Source organism: Amblyraja radiata, chromosome 3 (genome assembly GCF_010909765.2).
Source record: "Amblyraja radiata isolate CabotCenter1 chromosome 3, sAmbRad1.1.pri, whole genome shotgun sequence".
Lineage (NCBI taxonomy): Eukaryota > Metazoa > Chordata > Chondrichthyes > Rajiformes > Rajidae > Amblyraja > Amblyraja radiata.
The window spans coordinates 104,370,455-104,383,727 of record NC_045958.1 but is presented as its reverse complement, the minus strand read 5'-3'; the positions used below and the strand labels follow the sequence as shown (position 1 = coordinate 104,383,727).

Genomic DNA, 13,273 nt, shown 5'->3' with positions numbered 1-13,273 from the left:
AACCGTTCTATATTCCCTTGAGCATGGTCTTCTTTAATGTGTCATTTTCACACCTTACTCTTCCTTATCTCTGTGTCTCCCTCTCTCCTGACTCTCAGTCTGAAAAAGGACCTCAACCCATTCCTTCTCTCCAGAGTTGCTGCTTGTCCTGCTGAGGTACTCCGGCATTTTGTGTCTACCTTTGATGGTTAACAAATTGTATGAACTTGTTCCGCAGCAATATTTTGACGTCCCCATCCCCATCAAAGTTCTGGTGGATTACATGGACACCTTCCCCTCCAGACTGCCCGAGATCCAAGAGGAGAGGAGAAGAGGAGTCACCTGCATCAAGGGAGAAGGTCGGCTCAACATCAACAAGTTCCTCGCCAGGTAACGTGTGCGCAGCGCCGAGCCTCGGCTTTCTCATAAGTCCATGTCAGAGGAGCAGAATTAGGCCTTTCGGCCCATCGAGTCTACTCCACCATTCAATCGTGGCTGGTCTATCTTTCCCTCTCAACCCCATTCTCCCGCCTTCTCCCCATAACCCTTGACACCCGTACTAATCAAGAATCTGTTAATCTATGTCTTAAAAATATCCCATGATTTGGCCTCCACAGATGTCTGTGGCAATGAATTCCACAGATTCACCACCCTCTGGCTAAATACATTCCTCCTCGTCTCCTTTCTAATGGTATGTCCTTTTATTCTGAGGCTGTGACCTCTGGTCCTAGACTCTCCCACTAGTGGAAACATCCTCTCCACATCCACTCTATCCAGGCCTTTCACTATTCAGTAAGTTTCAATGAGGTTCCTACCCTCATCCTTCTAAACTCCGGCGAGCACAGGCCCAGTGCCATCAAACGCTCATCATATGATAACCCACTAATTTCTGCGATCATTCTCGTAAACCTCTGGACCCACTCCAGAGCTAGCACATCCTTCCTCAGACATGTGGCCCAAACTGCTCACGATATTCCTAGTTTGGTCTGAAGCCCCGGCATTACATCCCTGCAAGGGTACGTGTGGTAACATACTCCATCTCAAGGTCTAGCCTGATCCTTCCAACTCACTCCACCGTTCTTCAAGATCATGCCGGCCAACATGCCCCATCTCAGCTACTCTCACCTTGCCGGCGTTTCACCCATATCCCTCTAAACCTTTCCTGTCCATGTACCTGTCCAAGTGTCCTTTAGAAGGCTGTTATGGCGCCTGCCTCAACTACCTCCTCCGGCAGCTAGTTCCATATAGAGGTCATAGTCTCAGATTTAAAGGATGTTCCTTTAGGAAGGAGATTCAGAGGAATTTCTTTAGTCAGAGGGTGGTGAATCTGTGGAATTCATTGCCACAGAAGGCTGTGGAGGCCAAGTCAATGGATGTATTAAAGGAAGGGATTGATAGATTTTTGATTAATACGGGTGTCAGGGGTTATGGGGGTAAGGCAGGAGATTGTGGTTAGGAGGGAGAGATAGATCAGCCATGATTGAATGGTGGGGTAGACTTGATGGACCAAATGGCCAAATTCTGCTCCTATCACTTATGAACATGAAATGTCGGGACCCATCTTCAGACTCTAAGTGTCTGCATGTTTCTCAGGTTTCAATGGAAGAGACGATTGTTGATCATTTCCACGCCTTACGAGGAGGACTGGGCCTTCCAACAGCAGCTCACTGCCCTCACAGGCCAGGAGTGTAACTTGGGTAAGTTGTCCTCACCTCCATGCCGTGTGGCACACTCACACACAAGCGTACACACACGCGTGCACACACAAACACGCACGCACGCACACAGGCACACACACACACACACACACACACACACACACACACACACACACACACACACACACACACACACACACACACACACACACACACACACACACACACACACACACACAGCCGCTCCACACCCAGACCATCCAGTGCCCATTCCTTCCACTACAACAATCGCCTTCTTGAGGGTGACACTCTTGAACGGTGGCACAGCGGTAGAGTTGACGCCTCACAGCACGAGAGACCCGGGTTCAATCCTGACCACGGGTGCTGTCTGTACGGAGTCCATGCAAGAGGAATACACACACCTCCAGATTCAGGGACAGTTTCTTCCCAGCTGTTATCAGGCAACTGAACCATCCGATCACCAACTATAAAGCGGTCCTGACCTCCCATCTACCTTATTGGAGACCCGCGCACGTGACAATAAACGAAACTAAAGTAAACTAAATTGAACGTTTGAAGACTCACACCTCCAGATTTAAGGACAGTTTCTTCCCAGCTGTTATCAGGCAACCGTTCTCTAGTTGTCCTACCGACAACTCGAGATGGTCCTGATCTCCCATCTACCTCATTGGAGACCCTGGGGATTAGGTTTCCTGTTCATTAGGGTCACACTAACTGTCGGAAATGTATTTGGAAATATAACGAGGATGACCACGCTAAAGATGGCATCGTCTTTACACAGTGTGATCCAACACACAGGTAGCTGGGAGTGACCGGCATCAGCTCAGGTCCTTCTTGGACGACGTGGAGAAGGCCGCCAAGACCAAGAGCAGCATCGTTCCTGTTGAGGGTAGAGGGAACAGTAGAGCATCCCTTGTAGCCAGGGTCCAGACGGGCAAAGAGCACTGCCACTCCACCTAGAGTCTGCAAGGGGAGGAGTGAGACCACACCTGGAGTATTGTGCGCAGTTTTGGTCCCCTAATTTGAGGAAGGACATTCTTGCTATTGAGGGAGTGCAGCGTAGGTTTACAAGGTTAATTCCCGGGATGGCGGGACTGTCACATGCTGAGAGAATGGAGCAGCTGGGCTTGTACACTCTGGAGTTTAGAAGGATAAGAGGGGATCTCATTGAAACATTTAAGATTGTTAAGGGTTTGGACACGCTAGAGGCAGGAAACATGTTCCCGATGTTGGGGGAGTCCAGAACCAGGGGCCATAGTTTAAGAATAAGGGGTAAGCCATTTAGAACGGAGACGAGGAAACACCTTTTCGCACAGAGAGTTTTGAGTCTGTGGAATTCCCTGCCTCAGAGGGCAGTGGAGGCCGGTTCTCTGGATACTTTCAAAAGAGAGCTAGATAGGGCTCTTAAAGATAGCAGAGTCAGAGGATATGGAGAGAAGGCAGGAACGGGGTACTGATTGTGGATGATCAGCCATGATCACATTGAATGGCGGTTCTGGCTCGAAGGGCCGAATGGCCTACTCCTGCACCTATTATCTATTGTCTGTTGAGCGGCTCTGCTGTCAGTGACCAAAGGACTGGTGACGGGATCTAGGGAATGGGCAGGGCTGAAGATGTCCTGGTTGGGTTGCTCCTAGGCCTGGCCAAGCTGGCCATCCGCGAGTCACAGCGCCAGGCAGAAGAGGGCTTTGCCCGAGCCGGATGCTTGCCCTTTTACGTCCGTGCCCGGGTGGTGTTAGAGAGGGACATGGCTGTATGGTAATTATTTAGTATATTTGTAACATAGCTGGTTGGAATTCAGTGTGTGAATAAATTGGTGATTTTGTACAATTGGGGTGGGTGTGTTACCACGGTTTTATTTTGTATCGTGATCATAATTAAATACATTATTCTTGATACACGAAAAACACAAAGGTAGGATTGAAACAAAGAACAAAGTTCTGGAGGAACAGCAAGTCGAGCAGCATCTGCGGAGGGAAGTCAACTCGATGGGATCTACAGGAGTTGCCAGCATCATCGCAGACCCACCTCACCCTGGCCACGCTCTCATTTCACCCCTGCCATCGGGAAGAAGGCCCAGGAGCCTGAAAACTGTGACCACCAGGTTCAGGAACAGCTTCTCTTTCTAGTATTTAAGGTGGAGATTGACAGACTCTTGATTAGTATAGGCGTCAGGGGTTGTGGAGCAGAAGGCAGGAGAATGGGGTTGAGAGAGAAATATAGATCAGCCATGAATGAATGGCAGAATAGACTTGATGGGCCGATGGCCTAATTCTGGTCCGATGATTTATGACCTTATGACAATATTGAATATTGAATTGAATATTTATTACATGTCATTTGAACCTCAGTGAGGCTCAAACGAAACTTAGTTTCCACAGCCATACAAACAGAGACAATTCCTACAAGACACACACTCAATTCAATTTACACAAACATCCATCACAGTGAAGGTACACAAAAATGCTGGAGAAACTCAGCGGGTGCAGCAGCATCTATGGAGCGAAGGAAATAGGTAACGTTTCGGGCCGAAACCATTCAGCCATCACAGTGAATATGCTTTCCCGGTGCATCTGTAGAAATTTCTAAGAGTTGTTGGAGTAGGATTGCCAACTTTCTCACTTTCAAATAAGGGACTAAAGGTCAAAATAAGGGACAAGTTCCCGACGGCAATTCGTTGACCGACTCGGCCGTGGCTGGGTGAATGATGAGTTGTCCCGGGTGCTGGACTACACACAAAGCCCAGCCGGCGGGCCAGCTGAGGAGTTTTGGCCCCGGCACCCCATCCAACTCATGAACCGATGATCGGCCATGAGAAGGAGGGGCGGTGGTGTCGGCGGTAAGCGAAGGTCTGAAGGTCGGACAGCTGGCCGGGCTGCCGACCGACGGGGCCACGGGCGAGGCGCTGCTGCTGCTGCTGCTGCACTCCATGGGCTGCACTACGTCGGGACGGGTGAGGCAGGGCCGGACGCGGCGCTCCGACCCGACAGTCCCCTCGACCCGAGTTGTAGCAGTCAAATACGGGACAAGGGCGGTCCCGTACGGGACAAACCAATTTAGCCCAAAATACGGGATGTCCCGGCTAATACGGGACAGTTGGCAACCCTATGTTGGAGACATGCCGAACGTCCATAGTCTTTGATGAGGCAAGGTGTTAATGTGCTTCCTTGGCCGTGGCTTCATTGTGGTTGGTTCAGGGCAAGTTGTTGGTGATAATTACATCTAGAAAGTTAAAGTTCTTGATGTGCTTGAGTACGGTGAGATGCAGGTACAATGAACATCTCGCTTGCAGCAGCATCACAGACGCAGACTCAGAGTCAAGAGTCAAGAGTGGTCTATTGCCGCATTTCCCGAAACAGAACAATGACATTCTTACTTGCAGCAGCACAATCTCCCCCCTGACTCTCAGTCTGAAGAAGGGTCTCGATCCGAAATGTCACCCATTCCTTCTCTCTAGAGATGCTGCCTGACCCACTGAGTTACTCCAGCATTTTGTGTCTATCTTCGATTTAAACCAGCATTCTACTCTTTCCTTCTCTGATTTGTAAACATTATACTCTGTTAAACAACACAAAAGTTCAGTATTTATAAAAAAAAAAGACAAATAAATAGACTACAAATTCGAAAACAATCTCCCCCCAAGTCTGTATCTGGACTACACGTCTTCCCACCCTGCCCCTGTAAAGACTCCATCCACTACTCCCAATTCCTCCGCCTACGCCGCATCTGTTCCCAGGATGAGACATTTCATACCAGGGCGTCTGAAATGTCCTCGTTCTTCAGGGAACGGGGATTCCCCTCCGCCACCATAGATGAGGCTCACACCAGGGTCTCATCCATACCCCGTAACACTGCTCTCTCTCCCCATCCCCGCACTCGCAACAAGGGCAGAGTCCCTCTGGTCCTCACCTTTCACCCCACCAGCCGGCAAATACAACACATAATCCTCCGCCATTTCCGCCACCTCCAACGTGTCCCCACCACTCGCCACATCTTCCCATCTCCCCCCATGTCTGCCTTCCGCAAAGACCGCTCCCTCCGCAACTCCCTCGTCAATTCTTCCCTTCCCTCCCGCACCACCCCTTCCCCGGGCAACCGCAAGAAATGCAACACCTGTCCCTTCACCTCCCCCCTCGACTCCATTCAAGGTCCCAAGCAGTCGTTCCAGGTGCGACAAAGGTTCACCTGTATCTCCTCCAACCTCATCTACTGCATCCGCTGCTCTAGATGTCAGCTGATTTACATCGGGGAGACCAAGCGTAGGTTGGGCGATCGTTTCGCCGAACACCTCCGCTCAGTCCGCAATAACCTACCTGAACACCCGGTGGCTCAGCACTTCAACTCCCCCTCCCATTCCCAATCCGACCTCTCTGTCCTGGGTCTTCTCCATTGCCAGAGTGAGCAACAGCGGAAATTGGAGGAACAGCACCTCATATTCCGTCTGGGGACCTTGCGTCCTTATGGCATTAACATTGAATTCTCCCAATTTTGCTAGCCCTTGCTGTCTCCTCCCCTTCCTTAACCCTCTAGCTGTCTCCTCCCATCCGCCCGCCCTCGGGCTCCTCCTCCTCCCCTTTTCCTTCTTTCTCCCCCCCCCCCACCCCCCATCAGTCTGAAGAAGGGTTTCGGCCCGAAACGTCGCCTATTTCCTTCGCTCCATAGATGCTGCTGCACCCGCTGAGTTTCCCCAGCAATTTTGTGTCCCCCCAAGTCTATGTTGTTTGGGGTCTATTTGGAGGTTGTGGTGTTTAAGAGCCTGTAGGGAAGAAGCTGTACCTGAATCTGGATGTTAGTTTTCAGGCTCCTGTACCTTCTCCCCGATGGCAGGGGTGAAATGAGAGCGTGGCCAGGATGGTGTGGGTCTCTGATGATGCTGACTGCCATTTTGAGGCAGCGACACACAACGTATAAATTATACATAACACAACCTGGACATAAATACACAAAAATCCACGAAACATTAAAAAGACAAAAAAACAAGAGATTAGTGCAAAACGTAGATAAAAAAATACGTCCGCAGTAGTGTCAGAGGTTTACCATAGGGTTCCGTATTGGAGGTGGGATTAGGGTGGTGCGGGTCGGTTCAGGAACCTGAAGGTTGTAGAAAAGTAGCTGTTCCTGAACCTGGTGGTGTGGGACCTCCTGCTTCTGTATCAGCCCACGGCAGTGAGCTCACTCCAAAGGTTTTGATTGACATTTCCGTACAGGCTAATGGGCCTTCCCACTTAGGCTATTTTTTAGGCGACTACAGGCGACTAGGCTGTCGCCACATGGTCGCCGGGGTGTCGCCTGTTTGGTCATGAGTAATCTTCTCAGTCGCCCAAAGAGTCGTAGCGTCTTTCTGGTCGCCGCTGGATTTTCAACATGACGTAGGTGCTGTCGTAGGTTGTCGCCAGGTTAACGTAGGTTGTCGCCAGGTTAACGTAGGTTGTCTTGAATAAAAGGATTTGAGTATAGGAGCAGGGAGGTTCTACTGCAGTTGTACAGGGTCTTGGTGAGACCACACCTGGAGTATTGCGTACAGTTTTGGTCTCCAAATCTGAGGAAGGACATTATTGCCATAGAGGGAGTGCAGAGAAGGTTCACCAGACTGATTCCTGGGATGTCAGGACTGTCTTATGAAGAAAGACTGGATAGACTTGGTTTATACTCGCTAGAATTTAGGATATTGAGAGGGGATCTTATAGAAACTTACAAAATTCTTAAGGGGTTGGACAGGCTAGATGCAGGAAGATTGCTCCCGATGTTGGGGAAGTCCAGGACAAGGGGTCACAGCTTAAGGATAAGGGGGAAATCCTTTAAAACCGAGATGAGAAGAACTTTTTTCACACAGAGAGTGGTGAATCTCTGGAACTCCCTGCCACAGAGGGTAGTCGAGGCCAGTTCATTGGCTATATTTAAGAGGGAGTTAGATGTGGCCCTTGTGGCTAAGGGGATCAGAGGGTATGGAGAGAAGGCAGGTACGGGATACTGAGTTGGATGATCAGCCATGATCATATTGAATGGCGGTGCAGGCTCGAAGGGCCGAATGGCCTACTCATGCACCTAATTTCTATGTTTCTATGTCGCCAGGTTAACGTAGGTTGTCGCCAGGTTAACGTAGGTTGTCGCCAGGTTAACGTAGGTTGTCGCCAGGTGCTGACTTCGGGTTTATTTTTGTTATTAAAGTAATGATTCTATTTTAAATTTTATGTGGAAAGGGGGTCCAGTCGCTGGTTTTTCGGCGACCTGCGACAACTATGACACTCGCCGGCAGTCGCCAAAAAATAGCCTAAAATGGTCTGTCCCACTTACGCGACTTTTTCGACGACTGCCGGCACCCGTCATAGGTCACCGAAAATGTTCAACACGTTGATAATTCGGCGGCTACCAGTCAGACGCTACGACTCTTTAGGTGACATGTCGCGGGGTGAAGCCTGTATGGTCGTGAGTAGTCGCCCAAAGAGTCCTACCTTGTTCTGGTCGCCGCTGGATTTTCAACATGTTGAAAACTTTCGGCGACCTGTAACGACCTATGACGGGTGCCGGCAGTTGCCGAAAAAGTCGTGTAAGTGGGGCCGGCCCATAAGGGAGTGCAGTTCTATCGGTTGTGTCAATGCTTGAATGGAATGACATACTTTATTGTCACATGTGACTAGGCACAGTGAGATCCTTTGCTTGCATACACAATGTATACAAATAGCGGCTACCTACAGCACTGACAAAGATACAAAGTACGCCGGCTCCTCCTTTTGTTCACCCCCCCCCCCCCACACAGCCTTTCCCCCCCACGGTAGAGTTGCTGCTTTACAGCACCAGAGACCCGGTTCGATCCTGACTACGGGTGCTGTCTGTACAGAGTTTGTATGTTCACCCCGTGACTGCGTGGGTTTTCTCCGGGTGCTCCGGTTTCCCCCCACGCTCCAAACACGTACAGGTTTGTAGGTTAATTGGCTTCGGTAAAAATTGTAAATTGTCTCCAGTGTGTGTAGGAAAGAACTAGTGTACGGGGTGATGGCTGGTCGGCGCGGACTCGGTGGGCCGAAGGGCCTGTTTCTGCGCTGTATCTCTAAAGTCTGAAGTAAATTCACATAAATTCCGCAGGACAGTAAAAGAAAAAACAAGAGATTAGTGAAAAAGACGAAAAAGACGGAAAGGGAGCAAGTCCATGGTAGTGCAAGCGGTGGACCGGTGGGCTGTGTCGCCGAGTTAGGGTTAGGGTTGCTGTTCCTGGGGTTGCCAACGTTCTCACTCTGAAATAAGGGACAAAAGATCAAAATAAAGGACAAGTTCCCGACGGCAATTCGTTGACCGACTCGCCGTGGCTGGGTGAATGATGAGTTGGCCCGGGTGCTGGACTGCACACAAAGCCCAGCCGGCGGGCCAGCTGAGGAGTTTTGGCCCCGGCACCCCATCCAACTCATGAACCGATGATCGGCCATGAGAAGGAGGGGCGGTGGTGGTGTCGGCGGTAAGCGAAGATCCGAAGGTCGGACAGCTGGCCGGGCTGCCGACCGACCGACGGGGCCACGGGCGGGGCGCTGCTGCTGCTGCTGCACTCCATGGGCTGCACTACGTCGGGACGGGTGAGGCGGGGCTGGGCGCGGCGCTCCGACCCGACAGTCCCCTCGACCCGAGTAGTAGCAGTCAAATACGGGACAAGGGCGGCCCCGTATGGGACAAACCAATTTAGCTCAAAATACGGGATGTCCTGGCTAATACGGGACAGTTGGCAACCCTAGCTGTTCCTGAACCTTGTGGTGTGGAACTTCAGGCTTCTGTACCTCCTGCCCGACGGTAGCGGCTCGCAGGCAAAGGGATAGTGGATGTTTTGGGTCAAGACCCTGCACCAAGACTGGTGCACAGATGCTGCTTGACCCGCTGAGTTCTTCCAGCAGTTTGCTTTTCCCTCTAGACTTCAGCAGCAGCTGCTGTCCCTGGGGCTCCGCCCCGCCAAGTTTTGTTGCCGTTATTTTAGGACAACTGGAAGAATTGCAGACATTTTTTAAGAGCTTTACAGGAATTTCTCCATTCACCAGACTGAGTGGGAGAAGCAGGTGGTATTGGCATTAGATTGCAGGCGGAAAGTGTATCCCAGCGTCCATGGCCTGACATAATCCCACAGTTTGCTAACTCCAAGGAGGTAAATATCTTCATGCTATACACACCCTTGGAGGAGCTTCAGAGGCATTCCTGGCTGTGTTAAAATATAAATACAAAGATATACTAGACTAAGTGGGACCCATTGGGTCCCATGTTCACACGGGTCTGCATGTCCACCAACACAATATTCCACCTCTCCACCAATTCCAACATTGTTGGCCAGTGGGGGTGGGACTTTCTGGAGTGCTAGTAGGCCGAAGGGACTGGTTTCCAGAGGGCTAGTATGGACATTGTGGGCCAAATGGATTCTTGGCCTGGCAGCTCAGTCACTTGGGCCTGGTGGGCTGGCAGCTCAGTCACTCAGGCCTGGTGGGCTGGCAGCTCAGTCACTCAGGCCCGGTGGGCTGGAAGCTCAGTCACTCAGTCCTGGTGGGCTGGCAGCTCAGTCACTCAGGCCTGGTGTGCTGGCAGCTCAGTCACTCAGTCCTGGTGGGCTGGCAGCTCAGTCACTCAGGGTTGGTGGGCTGGCAGCTCAGTCACTTAGGGCTGGTGGGCTGGCAGTTTAGGTACTCAGGGCTGGTGGGCTGGCAGCTCAGGTACTCAGGGCTGGTGGGCTACAGCTCAGTCACTCAGGGCTGGTGGGCTGGCAGATCAGTCACTCAGGGCTGGTGGGCTGGCAGTTCAGTCACGGCTATTCTTTGAAATTCCATTCAAGCAGAGTGCAGGCCACCACATTCAGTTTCACAGCATTTCAAGCAGAGTGCAGGCCACCACATTCAGTTTCACAGCATTTCAAGCAGAGTGCAGGACACCAAATTGCCAAACAAGTCATTGCATTGCCATTAAGGGCTAACAAATCATTTATTGCAAGTAATTTGCAGACCAGCTGATTCACAGCTTAGGATCACAGTTGTGGACTCTCCCTCGCGATCTTCCAGAGTGACTGACTCACGTCCAGGCATCCATGGGTTTTATCGTTCTGCTCCCCCCCCACCCCCGGAAGGGGTGTTACCTTTGTCGTGGTGATTGACATGCGAGAGGACCAATCAGCCGATCTCAAGATTTTTTAAACACTCATAACTTTTTTAATTTTCATCAATCGAAAAAATCATTGGGGCTGCCTCAGCAGAGGAGGACTGTGAGGAAGATGGCCAAACATCATAGCAATATAGGGCAGCGTTATTTCTAAAATCAATATACAGTGCCGACAGGAAGAGGTCAAGATGAGACTTTTAGTTATATAGATATAGTCAAGAGTGTTTTATTGTCATATGTCAAGGCAGGAACGGGGTACTGATTGTGGATGATCAGCCATGATCATATTGAATGGTGGTGCTGGCTCGAAGGGCCGAATGGCGTACTCCTGCACCTATTGTCTATTGTCTAGTGTTTTAGATTTCCAGCATCTAGTTTAGTTTATGTTTAAGAAATAACTGCTGATGCTGGATAAAATCACAAAATGCTGGAGTAACTCAACAGGTGAGGCAGCATCTCTGGAGAGAAGGAATGGGTCGAGACCCTTCTTCAGACTCATCAGTCTTAGTTTAGTTTAATTTATTATCGTCACGCGTACCAAGGTACAGTGAGAAGCTTTTAGTTGTGTGCTATCGAGTCAGCGGAAAGTCCACACACGATTACAATCGAGCCATCCACTGTGCACAGATACAGCATAACAGAAATAACATTTAGTGCAAGATAAAGTTCGGTAAAGTCCGATTAAAGATAGTCTGAGGGTCACTAATGAGGTAGATGGGAGGTCAGGACCGCTCTCTAGCTGTTCTTGGGATGATTCAGTTGCCTGATAACAGCTGGGAAGAAAATAATCACCTCTCTCTGCTCATAATCCATATCCCTCCTTTCCCTGCATATCCATGTGCCTATCTAAATGCCCCTTAAACACCATTATCTGTCCTATGTTTCAGAGTTCCAGCATCTGCAGTTTATTTTACTTTCATTCATCTTGTGGTGTCATAGAGTCATACAGCGTGGAAACAGGCCCTTCGGCCCAACTTGCCTACACCGACCAACATGTCCCACCTACACTGGTCCCACCTGTCTGCTTTGGCCCATGTCCCTCCAAACCTGTCCTTTCCATGTACCTGCCTAATTGCTTCTTAAACGTTGCCTCAACTACCTCCTCCAGCAGCTCATTCCATACACCCACCACCCTTTGTGTGAACAAATTACCCTTCGGATTCCTATTAAATCTTTCCCCCTTCACCTTAAACCTAGGTCCTCTGGTCCTCGATTGCCCTGCTCTGTGTTAGAGTCCACCCTATCAATTCTTTAAAAAAAAAATGAAAGCGAGCTATCTTACTGACGTTCTCTCCTTGTTCAGGAATTCGCCATTTTGCCGTGTTGAAGATGATGGGTTCAGGAGAAGAGGCCTCTGGATCGCTCGAGCTGCTTCCTGCTAATGGTGAGGACATTTGTTGGGTGATGAGTGAGCTGCCCTGGAGTCAGCTGGACTGACTGACCATTCCTCTGGTCTCACAGGTCGACAGGGTGGTGAAGGAGGTTTTCGCCACGCTGGCCTTCATCGGTCAGGGAAAGTGTAGGAAGGAACGGCAGATGCTGGTCTATACCGGAGTCACAGTGAAATTATTAGCTTGCATACCCACGGTATATTCAGACAGAAATGTCTGAGAGAGGGCCCAACTGGGGAGATCTCGAAAGAACTGCCAACAACCAAGTGAGGTGGAGGACATTTGTCAATGGCCGATGCTCCCCAGAGGAGCAAAGGGCTTAAGATGTAAGAAGAATACCCAAGGTATGCAAATAGTCGCCATGTAAAGGGTGTTGACAAAGTTACAAAGTTCCCCCTTTGTTCACCCCCCCTACTCAGGGCGGACCCCCCCACGCCAGGTCCCAGTTACTCTTCCCCTCCCTACTCACGGTGGTCCTGCCACGCCGGGTCCTCCTTTGTTCCCCGTGAAGCAACCTCCCACTGTTGGAAGCAGGCCCCGGCTACAGGCTCCGTCATCCCAAGCCCCGTTCGCAGGAACTGCTGGAGTAACTCAGCGGGACAGACAGCATCTCTCTAACAAAAGTTGTCGGAGACATGCCAAACCTCCATCGGCTTTGAGGAACGCCAGGTGTTGTTGGGCTTTCCTGGCCCTAGCCTCTGTGTTTTGTCCTGGGCCAGATTGTTGATGATAATTACACCTATAAAGCTAATCTGTGGAATCTGTGGAATTCTCTGCCACAGAAGGTAGTTGAGGCCAGTTCATTGGCTATATTTAAGAGGGAGTTAGATGTGGCCCTTGTGGCTAAAGGGATCAGGGGGTATGGAGAGAAGGCAGGTACAGGATACTGAGTTGGATGATCAGCCATGATCATATTGAATGGTGGTGCAGGCTCGAAGGGCCGAATGGCCTACTCCTGCACCTATTTTCTATGTTTCTATGTTGAAGCTCTTGATGTCACACGTACGGTGAAACCTGATCTATTAAACTCTGAATGTAATAAAAGGGAACTGCAGATGCTGAGTTATACCAATTAGGATCTGCTAAGATCAGGGGCGGCACAGTGGC

The 13,273-nt window shown here is 50.3% G+C and overlaps 1 protein-coding gene across 2 annotated transcripts in view; it reads left to right on the top strand.

Moving 5' to 3' along the window:
* LOC116971361 (coiled-coil domain-containing protein 80-like) overlaps positions 1-13,273 on the top strand; it is a 28,278-nt gene that overhangs the window by 13,937 nt on the left and 1,068 nt on the right. For both annotated transcript variants that reach the window (XM_033018482.1, XM_033018481.1), the window contains 3 exons: positions 218-369; positions 1,573-1,676; positions 12,079-12,159. In XM_033018482.1, coding sequence (XP_032874373.1) covers positions 218-369; positions 1,573-1,676; positions 12,079-12,159 — 337 coding nt within the window. The remainder of the gene's footprint in view (positions 1-217; positions 370-1,572; positions 1,677-12,078; positions 12,160-13,273) is intronic.